At 50.7% G+C, this 19,029-nt stretch overlaps 1 protein-coding gene across 1 annotated transcript; it reads left to right on the top strand.

Moving 5' to 3' along the window:
• Positions 1–831: 831 nt before the first annotated feature.
• Positions 832–18,352, top strand: TTC34 (tetratricopeptide repeat domain 34). The gene is made up of 8 exons (XM_077312794.1): positions 832–974; positions 1,735–3,384; positions 3,747–3,972; positions 5,007–5,199; positions 8,150–8,316; positions 11,657–11,927; positions 13,141–13,355; positions 17,658–18,352. Exons 1-8 carry the CDS (start codon positions 913–915, stop codon positions 18,183–18,185), a joined length of 3,312 nt encoding a protein of 1,103 aa, XP_077168909.1. The 5' UTR covers positions 832–912; the 3' UTR covers positions 18,186–18,352.
• Positions 18,353–19,029: the final 677 nt, after the last annotated feature.

Raw genomic sequence — 19,029 nt, 5'->3', positions numbered from 1 at the left:
GGATTAGAACCTGGGTCCCCAGGAGATTTCAGGCCCTGCCTGGAGATTGGCAACCCATTGTTCTAATACATGTACGATTCCTACTGGAAGATTTCTGTTAAATATTTTACATGATTTCCAAATGTTCCCCATTTAGCTACTACAAGCGTAAGCAAGGCAGGAGGCTTAAATTAGATGGGTATAAAAGGCTATTTGGTAGGAGGGAGGTTATAGTGAAGTGGGGGGGGAGGGTCAATCAAAATTGTCCTCTATTTATTTATCACTCCTATGTCCTACTTTCTGCCCTTAGACTCGAGGTAGCTGACAGAGCAACCGTAAGGAGCCCAAATACGGTTCAAAATCTCCAGCTGCAGTCACATCATTTCTCTTTTTAAAAATTATAAACCCTGAAAATAAGAGTGCATACAGAAAATGACAGAGACGCAGCACAGAATCCCCAGCACATAAAGGCAGGATTATATAAATATATGCCAAGCCTTTTTAGGTTTGCTAACAAATCTTTCCGAAGTTATATTTAGAGCTAATAAATTTGATAGCAGCAGGCCAGGCCCTTATAAAAGTTTCTGTTCTACAAAGATAAATAAACTTCTTTGAATCTTCTGTTCTCTCTCTGCCGTTTCCCAAGTTTTGATGAGCACGCCCGAATTCTGTGACGTGTGCAGAGGCTCAGCTTGTCTGTCTCAAGAACATCAAACAAAGCTTGTTATGTACAAGTGACCGTCCACCGTGGACACATAACTCTTCTCTAGGTGAAGCCCTGAGGATTTGGTGCCCCTCCCCTCTCCTTGCTGGGAAAAACCTAGTGTTTACTGGTCTCCTGGGAGACAGCTGAGCACGTGGCTGGCGAAAGAGAATTTTTCCTGCCCTTGGGAGCCGTAGGGGGGATGTCACCTGCCACAGGCATCCTCGACAATGAAAGCAGGCTGGGACCACCGCGTACCCTCACCCAAGACCTCTGGCAACTGCTTTACTCTGTGAGTTCTCACCCCTGATGTGCATCCTCTCTCTTGCTTCTTGTTTTCTGATTAAAAGAGGGCTTGGGTCAGCAGGAGGGGATTTCACTGGAGATGTCCGTGCAGATGTGCTAGTGGCGTCAAACTATGCAACAATGCCTCTTCCCTTAACCCTCCGGTTGGAAAATATGCATAGGGACTCTTCCGGGTCATCTAGCAGATCCTAATTGTATAGGAAACGATTCGGCCTGTCATGAAAGGGCAGGAGAGAACTATGTAGGGTTGCCAGCCTCCAGATGGTGACGGTAGACCTCCCAGAATCACAGCCACTTTCCAGACCGTAGTTCCCCTGGAGAAAAGGGCAGCTTCAGAGGACGGTCTCTCTCGTGCTGCCTCCCTGCCGAGTTCCTGCCCTTCCCCAAACTCCTCCTCCTGGGCTTTGCGCTCAGATCTCCAGGAATTTCCAAGCTGGAGTTTGCAATGCGAGATCTACAGATCTACGTTTTTATCTTCCTGTTCCGGAGCTCTGGCAGTCAAGGCTGGGAAAGGAAACGGGGTCCAAGAAGCAGCAAAGATCAGTCCCCAGCAGTTTCACGATCAAAAATAGGTTGGTGTGTCGGATATTTAGACCGCCCTTCCAGTGGTGCAGCCAAGGGAAACCCTGGTTCGACCAAATCCGTATTAATTGCAGATGGATGGATGCATAAACAGGGCTAAGGAAGCCCTGAGTTAAAGAAATCTTAATGTCTCTTATTACGGTTCTTTATTTCTTGAACAATAGGCCTGCAAGTGAAACAAACATGGTTGCCGGGAACGGACAGCTACCGAAGGTTACCATGCCAGCCAGGGAGCAGGCTGAGCGTCTTTGTAAGGAAGGGGACAAACAACTGGCCACGGGAGAGCTTTCGCTGGCCGTCGCTTCCTACATGGCTGCGTTCAGCTGCAGCGCCCCAGTAGCAGTACAGAAAGTGTCCTCCCTAGAAGAGGAGTCTCGGGATCAAGCAATTGCCATCTTGAAGAAGTGGTCCCGAGGCGAGACCCCTATTCCCAGGGTTCAGTGCAGCGGCCTAGCGCCCCCATCGCTCAACGTAGGGATCGCCGCCCTTTTCCTCTCAACCCTGAGCCCCAACAACATGGCCGCCTTCCTCTGCAAGATGGACGCCTTACTCAAGAAGAGCTGCTATGAGGAAGTGGCGAGCCACTGCAGTTCTCTGTTCAAGAGCCACAGTGGCGTTGAACTGGTCCTGACCAGGGCTTTGGCCCTGGTGATGTCGAAGACGCAGCTCCAAAACGGTGTCATGGATTACCTCCAAGCCTTCGCGAGGCATCGGGACGAGACCGTGGCTTTTGTGACCAGCAGGCAAGAGGCTCATCTGCCACAGGTAACCCAGGCGTTCTTGGATTTCATCTCAGGCCAGGAAAGGGGGCGTGGGAACCCAGGTGTGGAAAGCCACCTGAGCAGCTGCTATGATTTCTTGGTCGCCGTAGCACCGGAGGACCTCCGGGTGTGCCAAGCCCACGCGGCCTATTTCTCCGAGACACACAAATACCAGGAGTGTGTGTCGGTCTACAGCAAGGCCTTAGAGGCCTTGTTGGCCAGTGGAGCAGGTTGGGATGAGAGAGCTGCCGGCCTCCTCATGGACAGGGCTGCGGCCTACTTCTCATTGGGCGGACGGGTGCAGGAAATGATGCGGGACTTGAAAGAGGCCTTCAAGTTGAATGCCGGCCTGTCAAAGCGGCGCTTTTTTGAGCTCTTTTCCGCTCACAATGCCGAAAAGATTGAGAAGCACGCCAGAGCCACCCTCGAGGTGGAGTTCGCAGCCTACCGAGAAGCCGTACGGACACGGCCTGAAGCCCGAAGCGACGCCGGCAAGGAGCTGCTCTCCCCCGTCACCTGCACCCTGCAGTTTCTCACTGCGATCTCTCCGGGGGCCGGGCGCGAACTCCGCGTCCGACTAGCAGACTGCTACGTCCTGCAGGGCGATACCGGGAACGCCTTGGAGCTGTGCGACCGCCTGCTGGCATCTGGCCAGGAGACGTATTACAACACCCTCCTCACCCTGCGTGGGTTTTGCCACCTCCAGGCCCCGAACTTCAAGGCGTCCCTCCAGGACTTCCAGAAGGTCATCGAAGACAGCTCCCCGCACCCCAGCAGCTGCGTGAAAGCCTTGTGCGGACGGGGCTTGATCCGGATGTTGAGCGGAAGCCCTTACCTCGCCGTTCTAGATTACGTCACCGCCTGTCGGCTCCGGTTTGAGGAGACCGTCTTCGTGGTCAAGTCCTACGTTCCGTGGAACCAAAGAGGCTACCTGGTGAAGGTCCTCCAGGAAGGAGGGCAGAAGATCCTCGAGAAGAACCAGAACCCGGGGGCCAGCTCAGCTTCCCAACAGAACAAGTCGGGAGGGTCAGACGTATCCCTGGCGAAAGAAGGGTAAGTGTGGTGGGGTAGGTAAGAAGAGGAGGGGCTTTATCAGGGATTTCATCATGTTTTGCGACCCGCCACGAGCCATCTGGGAGTGGCAGGATATAAACCACAAATAAATAAATAAAAGCTGAGCAGATGCCCTCCCTCTGAGCCCTGACCCAGGAGTGCAGATTTCTCCCTTGATTTTTCCCACCTTTTGACTTATGGCCGACATTACGCCTTTTGCACAGCATCAGTTTTGAAATGCACCAATGCCCTTCGGATACCTGCAGTTCTCCGCCGCCCTTCCCCCCAAACCTGCTAATTCTGTGTCCGTTCACATTCTTTGCAAAGCTCTGAGACACTTTGCTTCTTCTTGTTCCGCTCAGGGACGCCTCTGGGGCCCACCAGCTGGCGTCTCTCCTCCTCGAACTGGACGCTTCCGACGAGGTGTCCCAGCTGCTGTGCGCTGACGCCCTGTACCAGACAGATCGCGTGGAGGACGCTCACAAGCTCCTCCTGGTGGCTCTCTCCAAAAGCACCCAGAGGTCCGCCATCCTGGCCAGGCTGGCCGTGCTCCAGCTGAAGAGAAGCTTTTTATACGACTGCAACCAAGTAAGGAAAGGGGCAAGGAACTGGTTGTGTAGGGAGAGGCGGGGGGGGGGAGGGGGGCAGTGAAGCTTCCTGAAACGATGGTGTCCTACAATGTGCATGTTTGCCCAGAGGTATCCATAGACATCTGGAGGGCCTCTGCGTTACAGCTTGCAGATATCAAGGTCAAGAGGAGCTCAGGCAGTGCAGCAATAGGGGCACGCCAAATTAGGCCTCCCGGTGGTGCATATGCATGCTCGCGTGATGTTTCCCAACCTCCAGGTGTGGTCTGGAGATCTCCTGTAATTGCCACTGACCTTCAGGCTACAGAGGTCAGCTGTCCCAATGTCCCTACTCCCAGCGGAGGTTCCTCTCCTCTCCAAACTCACCTTCCCCAGACTCCAGCCCCAAACCTGCAGAAGTTTCCCAGCCTGCCTTCGGCAACCATGTCACAAATACGCAGGGGTACCCTTGGTTTGAGTTGCAAAATGCTGGGAGGAAAGAGAACCATTCATCTGGTTGAAACACTTTCTAGACACCCCTGCCAAGCCAGAAGGGGGCTAACTTAAGGCAACTGCCAGCATCCCAGCAGAGGGCCTGCTCTGTGCCGTGCATCCCTCCCCTGACTGTAAATTCGATATGGCTGGCAGGCTAATTCAGAACGACCTACTTGTCACCAGCAGAGGGCACAGTTGCCTTTTTAATACGGGATGAGAGCCCTGTTTGCCAAATGGTCTCTCCGAGAAAGAGTTCAAAACCTGCTTTTAACACGGTGGGTTCATCTAGAAATTTGATGAGGGCAATGTCCAAATCACACAGAGAGGCAAACTGATGTGTGATGCTCCCCCCTTCCATTCCCAGAACGAGTTTGCATAAGAAGGTTGGTTGAGGAGGGTGACAGAATCAAGGTCCCTTGGTATGCTGCAGGGCGGAGAGGAGGATTTGAACCCAGGACCCATCCATCCACCCAGTCCTCTGTTATAAATCCAGCACCACACTGGCCTTTACTCCCCTGGAGCTCTTTTGCCGTCCTGTTCTTTGTCCCCTCTTAAATAAAGCTCCTGAAGAAGATGGTCCAGTCCGGGGACACCAGCTGCCTGCTGGCGGTTGCGAAGATTTTGAAAGGCGGGGACCGGACTCTGCTGCAGAACCACTGCCATTCCCGGGCCATGACGATCCTGAAGAACAAGCAAAGTGACGGCTACATCAAAGAGGCCGTCACTTATCTCTCCTTTGCCATCACTGCAGCCGGTGAGCACAGATGCGTCGTGATGCTGGAAAAAAGCTCAGATCCCTCCTTTTCCTGCTTTTGAGACCTGTATGGTTTTTCAGCCTGCTTTTCACTCAAGGAGCTCAGGGTGGCAGTTATGGCTCTCTCTCTCTGCCATGTGATCTTCACAACAACCCTGCGAGGTAGGGGAGGCAGAAGCAGGCCTCATCTGATTATCTGACAAGGCTGCATGGCAGATCCAGGGGATCCTGGTCCGGTGGTCTTATAAGAAGAAGAAGAAGAGTTATTTTTTTATACCCTGCTTTCCACTGCCCGAAGGAGTCTCAAAGCAGCTTACAATCCTCTTCTCTTCCTTTCCCCACAGCAGACATCCTGTGAGGCAGGTGTGGCTGAGAGAGCTCTGAGAGAACTGGGACTGGCCCAAGGTCACCCAGCTTGCTTCATGTGGAGGAGTGGGGAATCGAACCCAGTTCTCCAGATTAGAGGCCACTGCTCTTAACCCCAACACCACTGTTGGCTCTTTAAATTACGCTACCCTTAGGTGTTTGCTTGTTTTTGTTCCTGTTGTGGCATCTTAAGTCTTATGTTTGGACGCCACCAAAGTCAGTCACTTGAAATTCCTAGGGAGGCCAGCCTGGAGATCCCCTGGAATCACAGTTCATTTTCAGACTACAGAGATCAGTTTCCCTGGAGAAATTGCCTGCTTGGGAGGGTGGGCTCTGTGAGATCTCTGCCGTCCTCAGGCTCTTTCACCAGAACTCCAGGAATCTCATCATGGAGCTGGCAAAACAGTGTCAGAGTAAGAAGGTGAAGGCAGCGAGGAGAGAGACGGAGACTGTCTACTTATCTATCCATGTATTCCTCTCCACCCACTCACCCCGTTTTTTTTCTGGATCCTGGAGTAGACGTGAAGCTAGAATAGGCATGTAGGGAAGACTGCCCCATGAGAATATAGAGAAAGCCCAAAAGAAAGCAAATCTGGGTAGAAGAAAGCCAGCTTCAGGCGAAATGATATTTTCCATATGATAAAACTGGTTACTCTGATCAAGGAGGAACTCCCTCATTTTCAGAACTGAGCACTGAAAATCTAACTGCGGACCGTGGCATAGAGTTCATACCACATCTTGAAGAAGATCATCAAGTGTTCCCTGACCTCTGAGACATCACTGAAAGGCAGGATGCGCATCCCCCAAGGGGGTACTGGGTGCATCTCCAAATTTGCACACAAAGAACATGAGGCCAGCACACCTGATATGAATTTGAAGTGGGACAGGGGGCATATCCTAAAATCTTTTTGCATCACACAAGGGTCCTGAGATGCACAGAGTTGCTCAGAAGATTACGTGGGGTTTGAAGAAGGTTCCTTGCAACAAGGAAGGTTGAAAGCCACTGAACTTTGGGACCCGTCGCCTGCAGAGGGCTCTACTTGGACTCGAGCGATTGGTTTCTCCTTATGAGATTTGGGTCACAGTGCTGAGGCTTCTCCTGCAGAACTTAAACGCCCATTGTTCTGTGCCGGCCCTCCTCGGGCAAAGAGAGAAGTTCCACGGCCCCAGACAGCTGACACAGTTTACAACATCATATGGTAGCTTCTCCAGATGGGCAGTCAGCAGCTGACTGACCTCAGAAAGGATGAAAATCCAGAACCGAGCAGATGGTAATTTTTTTTTTTTAAATTAAACTGTGACCGTTTGGTGCCTTAGAATCCAGACGCTGTTTTTGCTAGAACTCAAGGAGGTCTTCAACAGCATCTAGGAGAAGGCCTCTCTGCAGCCCACGGTGTTTAGTTTCATAGGGTTGGGAAGAGCCTGTTTCCCCCCCCCCCCAAGCTGCTGTGATCCAAAGTAGACTGCATTGATCTGGAGCAGGGTTCCCCCAATTTGGTATCCCTCCAGTGCTTAGTGCCCACCAAGCTTTTTCAGGAAGTGCTTGGGTTTTCTGGAAGACAGGGCTTCTTGTCCATGCTGGAATTAAAAGCCAAGGGTTCTCTGCCGGGCGAGGAGGAGAGCTGATAAGCACCTGGCCTTTCCTTGCACAGGGCGTGGCTCCATCCCCAGAGAGTCAGCATGGGGTGTTGCTTAAGAGCAGAGGCTTCTAATCTGGAGAGCCAGGTATGATTCCCCACTCCTCCTCCCCATGCAGCCAGCTGGGTGCCCTTGGGCCAGGCACAGTTCTCTGAGAGCACTCTCAGCCTCACCATCCTCGCAGGGTGTCTGTGGTGGGGAGAGGAAGGGAAGGGCAAGCCACTTTGAGCCTCCTTTGGGTAGCAAAATGTGGGGTATAATAAAACAACGCTTCTTCTCCTCTTCCTCCTTCTTCCTCTGAGGTGTGAAGAGTGAGGAATTCCATTACCCTTTGACTCCTGAGGCAGCCAGTTTGGTGCCAAAGGGGCCCACAGACTTAAAAAAAAGTAGGGGGGGGGCTCGTCTAGTTTAGGGGTTCCCAAATTGGGTGGTGTGCCCCCCTGGGGGTAGTGGATGAATTCAGGGGACAGTGAGGAATTGGGAGGCAGCAGGGAGGCAGTAAGGAATTTGAGGATTTGGGTGTCTTAGGGGCAGTAGGGTGTGCATGGCATACCCAGTTTATTTTCTGTGCATGGCGCTTTACTGCCAGGCAAGGAATACATGTTCAGTCCACCTCAACACACCAACAGACACATGATGGAATTTTTAAAATCTATGACCACATCAAAACTGCTTTTTTTTGCGGTGTTTTATAAATGCAGGCATTTAAGGAGGTGGTGGGAAGGGGGTCCAAGTGACTCCCAATCCAGAATAATTTTTAGAAACGCTTCTAGTCTGGCCAGAATTTTTAAAAATGGAATGTAGTATGTAAAATATGAAATCTGCTCATTAGAAGCAATGGGGGGGTGTATGTGCTGGAGGATGGAATGGGTCATCTATCTCCCCCCCAAGGAACAGATGAGTGCTGTTATTCTGTGTATAAAGATGGCTCTTCTCTCTCATGCAGGGGGGTTTGCCGTTGATTCCCTTCTGACTCGAGCTCGCTGTTACGGGCACCTTGGCCAGAAGAAAACAGCCATATTTGATTTTAATGCCATTCTCAAGGGGGATCCTGGGAATGTGCCAGCTCTGACCGGGAGGGCATTCATTCACCTGGCCCTGAATCAGAAGAAGGTAACATCAACTTCCTTATCACCTGCTTTCGGTGTAACAGTGATGAGTGATGGGAAATCATGTACAATAGCTAAGCACAATGTAAAATAACCAACAGGGTCTTTCTTTGCTTTAAACAGTTTTGTGATATATGTAAAAGGATGTTGACGATGGTGATCATGATGATATAAATTGTCACCTTGTGAACTATCTTGTTACAATGCACAATGAAGAGTAATAACAAAAATTCTTGTCCTTTAATAACAGTACTTGGTGGGAAATAGCCATGGGGGTGGAAAAAATCCACTTCTCTAATGATATGATTATCTTAAAGGACATTATTTGGTTTTAATCATACCTGGGGGCTGAGTCTTTGGGTTGTCTTTTAGCCAGGTAAGTGTGGTTCCTGTGAAGCAGTGAGAAATCTACAACTCTTGAGAAGCATTCAGAACTTGAGTGGCCAGTGGGATCCATTCAGGATTTTAGGTAGTGCTTAGGATTTGTAGGCCTAATATAGTGGAAGGCCTCTTGTTATCAAGACCCATTTTACCATAAAGTTTCCAGCGATTCCTAGAGTTACCCTTTATCACTTCCGGGTTTCCCCCGGAAGCTATGTAGAAATGTCAATGAGCAGTTGTAAGGCTTTGCCGGGGAATCCTAACCCCGCTTGCTATTTGTAGCGTTTCTGAGAGCTAGTAAAGGAGCATTGTTTTATACTGATCACCTTGCTCTGAGCATAACATCTCGGCTTTCTCCCCTAGCTTTTAAAAACAAATAAGAATAGAACTCAACATTAAATTGTTAGCTGATCGCAGTTGGGCCTGAGGTCCTCATTGCGTTTATGCCTGAGGTCTACATACCCTATCCACATACCATTAAAAAAAAAACCTCTATAACAGTGAAATGCTAAACACAGTTGTGTTCTTCCAAGCCCATTGATTTCAATGGACTAAGAACAGCATAACTCTGCTTAGAATTCCATTATCTCTCTTGGCTGGAGTGTTGTTTTTAATGTCGTAATTTTTCACTTGTGTCTCGGAACACGTTCAACGATAACATTACATATTTGGCAGGCAGAGGGGGGTTAAAGGTCAAGAACCACTCTTCTAAACTTTAATTTCTCCATTACACATTTGGCCAAGTCTGAAAAGGATAGGATTCCTCTCGTGATACGATCATGGCTGGTTCTTGGAAGGACCGTGATAGTTAATCAGTGTCTTATGTAATAACGCTAGCCATACAAGATGAGCCACTTAATTAAAGGTCCTGTCTTCTTGGATTAAGTCATTTAAACCCAATAGGCAAGAGAGAGGGGGAAAAGGACTTTTTCACATGAACTTGCAGATAAACAGAATTCCCCGTCCTGCATCACAAGACTCCAGTCAAATAAATATGCCCAATGACTGCTAAATGGAACCTCCATTTTCTAAGGCAGTGTATCTCTGAATATTAGATTCCGGGGACCAAGAAGGAATTATTGTCTTCTAGCCTTGCTTAAGTAATCCTCGGACTCTGGGCATCCTCTCGTCCCAATGAGACCAAAGAGAAGGATGGGAGAGACTGACTGCTCTTTAGAAGGCCAGATCCTGAAGATGAAACTCAAATACTTTGGCCACCTCATGAGAAGGAAGGACTCCCTGGAGAAGAGCCTAATGTTGGGAGCGATTGAGGGAAAAAGAAGAAGGGGACGACAGAGAATGAGGTGGCTGGATGGAGTCACTGAAGCAGTAGGTGCAAACTTAAATGGACTCCGGGGAATGGTAGAGGACAGGAAGGCCTGGAGGATCATTGTCCATGGGGTCGCGATGGGTCGGACACGACTTCGCACATAACAACAACAAATGCCACTCGCCTGCCATCTTAATAAGGGAAGTTAGTTTGAGAGTTTTGAATTGACACTTACTACTTAGCCATCTCAATGTTTCTTTGGTGACTGCCCACAAACCCAGACAAATCTGGTGATCTTGCCCCACTGCGATCGCTTCTCAAAATGATGCTGTGCACAGATACAATGAATGAATGAACTGACTGACTGACTAATGAACAAACGAATGACGAATGAAAGAACGAACGGTCTTTTCTGGTTTCGATCATTTAAAAGATACTGCGCAGGTGGGATTTGTTCTACAGTCTGGAGGACCACAGTTCTGGGGGATGGAGGCTTCCTCTCCACTAAATGAGATGCTTAATTCTTGGACCAGGCAAAATCTGCCTGGCCCCCAACAATCAAGCGGTCACCAGTGGATATGAAGCTGATCGAGACGGTGCTGTATGCAAAATGAACTTCGAGAGGGCCATCCAGCTGGGAGCTGGCCTCGCCGGGAACTGAAACGTTTTGATGAAGGTGCATTCACCACGGATTTCTCAGTCCTCCTCCTTTGCACTCAAGCCCTGATCCTCAAAGACTGTTTTAAAGAAAGGCGATTTTACGGAGTCTTTCTCCCTGAAAATCCCCAGAAAAGCACAAGCTGGAGAGTGATAAAATTAATCTTTCTGGATAAAGGTTAAATGAGATGAATATTTGCAAAGCCCTTCTCCGTTTTGCGACTGTCGGAGGCAAACTATTCCAGCATTGGACACGGAGCCCTCTCCCCCACGGTGCCTTAATGAGAAGGAGGCATTTGCCGGCTTATCTGCTCTGCAAGAGAGCCGCCTCGTCGCAACCAACCAGCTTTAATTTGTCTACTTGCGTGCATCTTTAATACCGCCGGATAGAAACGGAGACCTTTTGTTTACTACACCGATATAAAAGGCAACTAATTAAATGTCATTTTGGCTGGTGGGGCGGGGGGACGGAGGAAAACATAGAAATGAGCCCATCTTACGCTCGCTCGGGCTAATTGCAGTCTTTTCACTCCTGCTGTTCTTTCGGAAGGTATAAAGCAACCACCTGGCAGCCAAGGATCTCTTGCCGGAAAGTCGGCCATTGATGGATTCATTCCCAAAGAGGGCACAGCCTGTCCTCGTGAAGATAGTAGCACAGGGCAGCCATGCTGGTCTTCATGAGGAGAGCAGAGGTAGTCAACCTGTGGTCCTCCAGATGTCCATGGACTACAATTCCCATGAGCCCCTGCCAGCGTTTGCTGGCAGGGGCTCATGGGAATTGTAGTCCATAGACATCTGGAGGACCACAGGTTGACTACCCCTGCTGTATGCACCTTGGGGGTGGTGGAAAGGGGCATCAAGCCACCACAGATTTATGGCAACCCTGCAGGGCAGGCGTGGCCAATCGGTGGCCCTCCTGATGTCCATGGACTACAATTCCCATGAGCCCCAGCCAGCTGGGTAAACAACCCGGAATGTTTATCTTTTTAAAGATGGCTTTGATTTTGTCATTAGCTCTTGTTTTTCCCCCATGTAGGAAGCTGTGGGAGATCTGATCGCAGCCCTCAATGTGGACCCAGCCTTGGCAGTCGCAGAAATCCTCTCCTTAAAGCAGGAAGCCCAGACGATGATCCATCAGTGGTTGCTGGATCACTGCCGGACGGAGCTATTTGAACTGGGAGCGGCTAAAGAGCTGCCATCCAGAGCCGTTCTGAAGGAGCTCACTGCAGTGGGGCAAGCACTCGTGAAACTAAACAGCCGGGAAACAAGGAGTCATATTCTTTATGTGGACACGTTAATGGCGGACGGTAAGAGAAATTTCCGTCAAGCTGCAGATCACCTTCTTGCTATCAGATGGGTTGTTTCTGGGATTCTCGGCATCCACGTTTCCCTCTGAGTTTACGAGGTTGTTTTATTCTTTATTTATACTTTGCTTCCTCCCACCCCACAGCGGGGACCCAAAACAGTTTACAATATCACTCTCCTATCCTCCATATCATCGTTCCCACAACAGCCCTGCGAGAGAGGGCCAAGGTCAAGGGCCCAAGGTCAGCCAGCAAATTAATGTGGCAGAGTGAGGATCTGAACCAGGCTCCCAAGGCTCCTAGCCTAGCCCTCTAACCACTACACCACAGATGCATTATAAATTCCACCTGCGTCCTTTTCCTAGATCCAGGACTCGAACCCAGGCTTTCTCAACCCCAGTTTCGTGAAACCCTGGGGATTTTGGCAGCACTGGAACAGTTTCCCAAATGGACGGGATTGATTTTAATATATAGTTTTGAAGTTCGTTAAAAACATTTATCGGGTGATATGTCCATATAAGGCTATGCCGACCTGCGCCCCCCCTCCCAAAATAGCCAATGATGGGCCTGGAGGGGGTGGGGAGGGGTCCTGGGTGGGCTGTGCATCCCAACCTTATTCTGCACCATTGCTCCACTTATGGGTTTGCTCAAAGCCTGACAAGGGTACCCAACCTGTGCCCACATCTATCCCGGCACCCGCCGGTTGTTTCTAGAAAGTAGGCAAGGCAGGTAGATCTTTTGCCCAGTAGGGCTGCTGACTGGCCCCTGGGCCCCTGAATGGCCATGCAGGATGTCTCTTAAGCACAGCTCCTGACTGAAGGAAGTGTTAGAATCATAGAATCATAGAGTTGGAAGGGGCCACACAGGCCATCTAGTCCAACCCCCTGCTCAACGCAGGATCAGCCAAAAGCATCCTAAAGCCTCCAAGAAAAGTGTGTATCCAACCTTTGCTTGAAGACTGCCAGTGTTGCTATCAGAGTCACGCATAACCTCACTCCCAGATATTCTGCGGCCACAACAACCGTTTTGTGGTTTTGCCCACCACCCTGTGTTCGAATTCCGAAGAAGTCCACAGGCTCCCAAATGTTGGGGCTCCTGCTTTTGGGGCCTCGAAGACCACCTGGGATTTGGGTCTGGAAGCTACTGGGAAAGCACGCCTCCTAGGACTTGTTTTCCTCCCTATGTATTCATCCGCTCCGTTCGCCTTGACCTTCAGGGAGACACACAGAGGCCCTGGCTCACCTCCAAGGATCATTTGGCCAGACCGTACCTGATGAGTCGGTCAACTCCCGGTTCGGCATTCTTCAGGTCAAGAACAGCAACGTCTACACGGCAGCTCATATTCTGGCGGGTTTGGCAGCGAAGGACTACGATGAGTTGCCGTTCCTCGTGAACTTCTTAGAAACCCAGCAGCGGCAAACTCTTGCGCAGGTACAGCTCATGCTCTCACTCCCTCTCTGGAACGGGAACTGCTGGGTTTGAGGCATGCCATGGGTAGAAATAGAGCCTCTTGTGGCGCAGGGTGGTAAGGCAGCAAACATGCAGTCTGAAAGCTCTGCCCATGGGGCTGGGAGTTCAATCCCAGCAGCCGGCTCACGGTTGACTCAGCCTTCCATCCTTCCGAGGTCGGTAAAATGAGTACCCAGCTTGCTGGGGGGTAAACGGTAATGACTGGGGAAGGCACTGGCAAACCACCCCGTATTGAGTCTGCCATGAAAACGCTAGAGGGCGTCACCCCAAGGGTCAGACATGACTCGGTGCCTGCACAGGGAATACCTTTACCTTTACCTTTTTTATGGGTAGAAATTGTCCAGAGAATTCTTGTGTTCAATAGACCAGTGGTTGTACCTGATGTGCTTGATGGCGTGACCCCCTTTGGGTCGCCGAGGCCGTGAAGGCGGCAGCATGGTAGTGGTGCGACAGCCTTGGCAACCCAAAGGGGGGGTCATAGGATTGTGCATGGCCACTTCTGTGATCTCCGAAGCCTCCATGCATAACCCTCGTGCCATCGGGAAGGTGGCGGGGCAGGGGGGGCAGCAGTAGGGGTAGCAGCGACCCCTGGGAAAAGGGTCAATCGACTCTCCTAGGGGTCACGACCCCCAGGTTGAAAACTGCTGCACTGGAGGATGCTTCTGAGCAAAGGGGGCTCTGCTCTGTGTACCAAATGAACGCTTAGCCTCAGCCTGTTTGAGTTGCTGCATTGTGCAGGGGGTTGGACGAGATGTCCCTGGAGGTCCCTTCCAACTCTATGATTCTGATTCAAAGTGACTCCTCTCAAGTTTTATGTTGTTGTTGTTGTTGCTGTTGCATCTGTGCATTCTTTCCTTTCAGCCTGGAAGGTTCATTGCTGCCCTTTTGGTTTTTCAAAAAAAAAAAAGGCTGTGCAGCAGATATGCTAAATAAATAAATGCGCCGGGGAGAGGATTGCTTTGTATGCGCTCTGCCAAGCCAGCGGGCGGGCGTTAAGTAAGCAAGTATTAATTTACCAGTCCCTGCAACAAAGAACCTCTCTGCTACAGATAAGGCCCTGCGGAGCGGAGGATATCTCTCTCTGCTGAGAGAGGGAAGTTGAGAGATTTTAAGAACTAATTGCCAATCACTGACTTTTATGCGGGAGATAAAAGGACAATCGAGAGCGCTTCTAGGGGGGGGGGGGCAAATTGACTCCTTATGCGGATAAGCGAGATTTTTTTTTTCCTGAGCAAAAGGCTCTTAGAAGCTTCTTGGCCCAATTGGTTTAGCAGATGGGAAGGCTGCTGGAAGCTTGCAGCCGGCTAGACTTGCAATTAGGGGTATGGAGGGGGCAGTGGGGAGGAAGGGGGTACAAGTCCAGTCCCAGCATGCACCAGGGGGAGCAGGCACCTTTGCAAGTGGGGAGATGAATTAACCCTTTCAGGACTGTGGTCCTTGCAGTCATTTCCCCCCCCCCCCCAGACACTTCCCTTTTACTGAGAGGGAATGTGGCCTCACTTATTTATTTTATTATTTAATTTATATTTAATTTATATACATGTGGCCCAGGCTTTCTCAACCAGGGTCTCGTGAAACCCTGGGGTTGCTTGACAGCCCTGGAAGGCTTTCCCAAATGGGTGGGAGTCAAAACGTTTTAATATATATATATATATATTTTTAATTTGTTAAACCTTTATCAGGTGTTATAGCCATATATGGCCATGTTGACCTAACCCTCCCTCTCGCAAAACAGCCAATGATGGGCCTGGAGGGGTAGGAAGGGGAGGAGCCCCGGGTGGGCGTGTCCAGAGCTCTGCTTCCCAGCTGTATTCTGCACGATTGCGCCACTTCTGGGCGGTTATGAGGCAGGGTGGATATGGTTACCAGACCCCTCTTGGCCAGCAGTGGAGGGTGGGGGTTGCCAGATCCAGCTTGGGAATCATCTGGAGATCTGGGGGTGGAGCCTGGGGACAGCAGGGACCTCTGTGGGGTGCCATGCCAGAGAGTCCATCCTCCAAAGCAAGGGTAGTCAAACTGCGGCCCTCCAGATGTCCATGGACTACAATTCCCACAAGCCCCTGCCAGCATTCGCTGGCAGGGGCTCGTGGGAATTGCAGTCCATGGACATCTGGAGGGCCGCAGTTTGACTACCCCTGCTCCAAAGCATCCCTTTTCTCCAGGGAATCGGATCTCTGTCGTTCGGAGATCAGCCCCAGTCCCAGGGGTGCCCGTTGACCGCAGCTCTCTATTTTCTGGAGCTGCCAACAAACAAACAAAATTTGAGGTTGGCATCTATCAAGCCACTCTGACATTTCATGAGCTAATTTATGCCGCAGTGGATTAGCAGACACTGTAAGCGAAGGAGGGTTATTCTATCCCTCTCCTTGGCTGGCAGCTTCAAGAGGAGAGCCAAGCCTGAACCTCCGTGGCAGGCTGCAGCTTCCAATGTGAGATGTTTCTGTGACCTTTTCCAAAGGATTCTGTCGTCGATTGGCAGGGTCCCCGCCTCCATTCCAGCTTTAGAGCTTCAAAGAGCTTCATTGCAGGAGAAGAAGCATAAGGGTGCCAACCTCCAGGTGGGGCCTGGTGGTGTCCCCCAAACACAGCTAGGGTGCCAGGTTCTCCCGGGCCACTGGTGGGGGATGGGGAGCAGGGCTGCCAGACTGAGGAATCCTGGAGATTTGGAAATGGAGCCTGAGGAGGGAGGACAGGGCGCTCAGTGAGTTTCACAGTAGGGTTGCCAATCTCCAGGTGGGGACTGAAGATCTCCGGCTTTTACAACCAGTTTCCCTGGAGACTATGGCTGCTTTGTAAGGTGGAATGTATGGCATGAAGAAGAAGAGCTGGTTCTTATATGCCACTTTTCTTTACCAGAAGGATTCTCCAGTCAGATACCAGAAGGTGGCTTACAATTTCCTTCCCTTTCCTCTCCCCACAACAGACACCCTGTGAGGGAGGTGAGGCTGAGAGAGCCGTGATATTACTGAAGAAGAAGAAGAGTTGGTTCTTCTATATGCCACTTTTCTCTACCCGAAGGAGTCTCAAAGAGGCTTCCCATCGCCTTCCCTTTCCTCTCCCCACAACAGACTCCCTGTGAGGGAGGTGAGGCTGAGACAGCCCAGATGTTCTTGCTCAGTCAGAAAAGCTTTATCAGGGCTGTGATGAGCCCAAGGCCACCCAGCTGGCTGCATGTGGAGGAGGAGCTGCCCATCCGTCCCAACTTCCACGGAACACTCACACCTTCCAGGACGTGGTCCCACGTCCCGCCGGGTCCTTTCAAGTCCTGCTTCCGCCTCCTCTTGGCCATGGCTCAGCCGCAGCCCCCTCCCTGCCTCCCTCGGCCTGCACAGGTGTGCCCGGCAGAGTCCCGCTCTCAGCCCGCACCTGACATGCGCTGACAGAGACCACACAGGAGCACAAGACGGGCTCGCGGGAGAGGCACAATGAGCCCAGTTGGAGGGAGGGAGGGAGGGAAGCCACCGCCTCTGCGGCTGTGGGGCTGCATCCTGCCTTATGGTCCCTTCAACTCTGGTCACCTTACACTACACCAAGCTGGCTCTCAATGGGGAAAAAAGCACCATTTCATTTATGAACAGTGAAGAAGCAGTAATGAAAAATCCATTAGAGGTCTGGTTTCTAATGGAGGCCCCTAATTGACCTTCATGGACTGGAATAGGGGATGGGGGGGGGCATGCAGCAGTTCTCTTTCGAATTGTTTAGGTGATGTTGTTTTTCTCTATAATGAGGCAATGTCAAAGGGAGAGCATTCCCTTTCCCCACACACACATACACACACTACCGCCGTGTCTTCTTACTGCTGTGTCTCCTCGTCCTGCCTTGACCATTTTCGACTTCAGGTAGAGAATTTTGAACACCCCCTCTTTGCTGCTTTTGTGTGCAAGACCCCTGTGTTGATTTTGCGTCTCTTGTGTAACCTGATTCCGTGAGTATTTTTAAGAATCACAACCATTTTCTGTTTCCTTGCATTAATTTCCTCCCGCAAAATAGAACAACAACAAAAAATGGCAACGCCACTCCCAGAGGGAAAAAAAGAAATACAGGCAAAAATTTCGAAGACGTGTTTCAACTTTTTTTGGGGGGGGGAGGGGGGTGACACGCGCTAGGAAATCACAGCTGACTTACAGCGTCCCTGTGGTATTTTCAAGGCGAGGAACATCCAGATGTGGTTTGCCATCATGCGCCTCCACATCATGCACATGGCTCATTTCCAGACTGCATCCTACATTGCTGAGGGATATCGAACTGGCTTTCTGTCCACAGGTTGCTGCCAAAGAGGGAAATGTGTTGGTGAAGCAGGATTGTCACGGGAAAGCTATTGGCTACTACTCGCTGGCCGTCCTGGCAAGCAACAGCAACCCCCGGTATCTTCGTCAGCGGGCCTCGTGCCTAGGTCACCTGAAGGACTACCGAAGGGCTTTGAAGGACATGGACAAGGTGGTCCGAAACCACGGGGCCAATGGCCTGAGGACCAAGGTGGAGGACTTCTGCTCCCAGGGGCACCTGCTCTTGGCAGTGTCCGAGGAGAAGGAGGCCGTGAATCACTTCACAAAAGCCCTTCAGCTGGAACAGTCGTTGGCTCTGACTAATATCATGCACATGGCTGGTCCCAACAGGGATGCTCTGTCCAAAGCATTCCTGCAAACTGCGCAATCCTGCTTCGAAACGTCCCTGTTGGAAGACGCCTGGGCAGCCACAGAATACGGCCTGGTCATCGACCCGGACAATAATGACCTCAAGAAACTGAGAGCAAGACTCAAACGGGAGAGCTCTGGATGCAAAATGCATTAATTTCTATTCTGTGTTTCTGCCCTGCGGAAAAAAAAACATCTCTCCGTTGTTGGAGGTTGTTGTTGGTTTTTTTGCAAAGACAACATGCTCTGATGCTTCGATACACTCCGGCCAATGTTCTGGTCATTCTCAGATATGAACTGCTGTTAGACTGACCACATGTAAACTTTGGTTTCGAATCCTGGGGGGGGAGGGGTGGGGGGGAGATAATTCTGTCCCAAGCTCATTGGAAACTTTAAAAGAAAACAAACCCCCTCAGAAAGCTGGAAAGGAAGGCGATTCTAGTGGAAGGGGCTGGTTAAGGGTTTCTTAAAAAACACTTCTAAATCTTAAAACCTCTCTATATTTACATTAGCCCCATTTCAGTAAAACTTGGAAGGGGGGGGGGGTGTCCAGATCTCTCTTGGGGAGGCTTCCATCTATTTTCAGCAGTGAGACCAGCTCTTGTGTCTGGCCTCAACCATAGGCCTGGTGGAACAGCTCTATCCTGCAGGCCTTACGGAACTGATTAAGGGCCCTGGTCTTTTTCGGCAGAATGTTCCATCAGGCCGGGGCCAAAGTCAAGAAGGTCCTGGCCCAGGTCAAGGCCAGCGTCCCCTCTTTTGGCCCAGGAATCTTACGCAGGTTTTGATCAGCTGACCTCAACATTCTTTGTGGAGACCTGGTGGGAAAGCTGGTCCTGTAGATATGCCTTCTAGGGCTGTCAACATTAATATCGAAACCTTGAGCCTGACCCAGTCCCCTCCAATGCAGCTGGAAACGGCTGCAGAAAAAGCCTTCTGAAGAAGGGGATGTTGAGAACTTTGCAATGAATGTGGTCAAATTCCCCCTTTACATGCCATTG

Source organism: Paroedura picta, chromosome 15 (genome assembly GCF_049243985.1).
Source record: "Paroedura picta isolate Pp20150507F chromosome 15, Ppicta_v3.0, whole genome shotgun sequence".
Classification (NCBI taxonomy): Eukaryota; Metazoa; Chordata; class Lepidosauria; order Squamata; family Gekkonidae; genus Paroedura; species Paroedura picta.
The sequence above is the reverse complement of the archived record's forward strand: the minus strand, read 5'-3'. Positions and strand labels throughout refer to the sequence as shown.

Bases quoted from the DNA above. Each gene is read 5' to 3' on its own strand.
- TTC34 (XM_077312794.1), top strand. From the start codon at position 913: ATGAAAGCAGGCTGGGACCACCGCGTACCCTCACCCAAGACCTCTGGC. The intron at 11,928-13,140 runs GTAAGAGAAATT...CTTGACCTTCAG, and splicing joins GGACACGTTAATGGCGGACG to GGAGACACACAGAGGCCCTG. The intron at 13,356-17,657 runs GTACAGCTCATG...TTCTGTCCACAG, and splicing joins AGCGGCAAACTCTTGCGCAG to GTTGCTGCCAAAGAGGGAAA.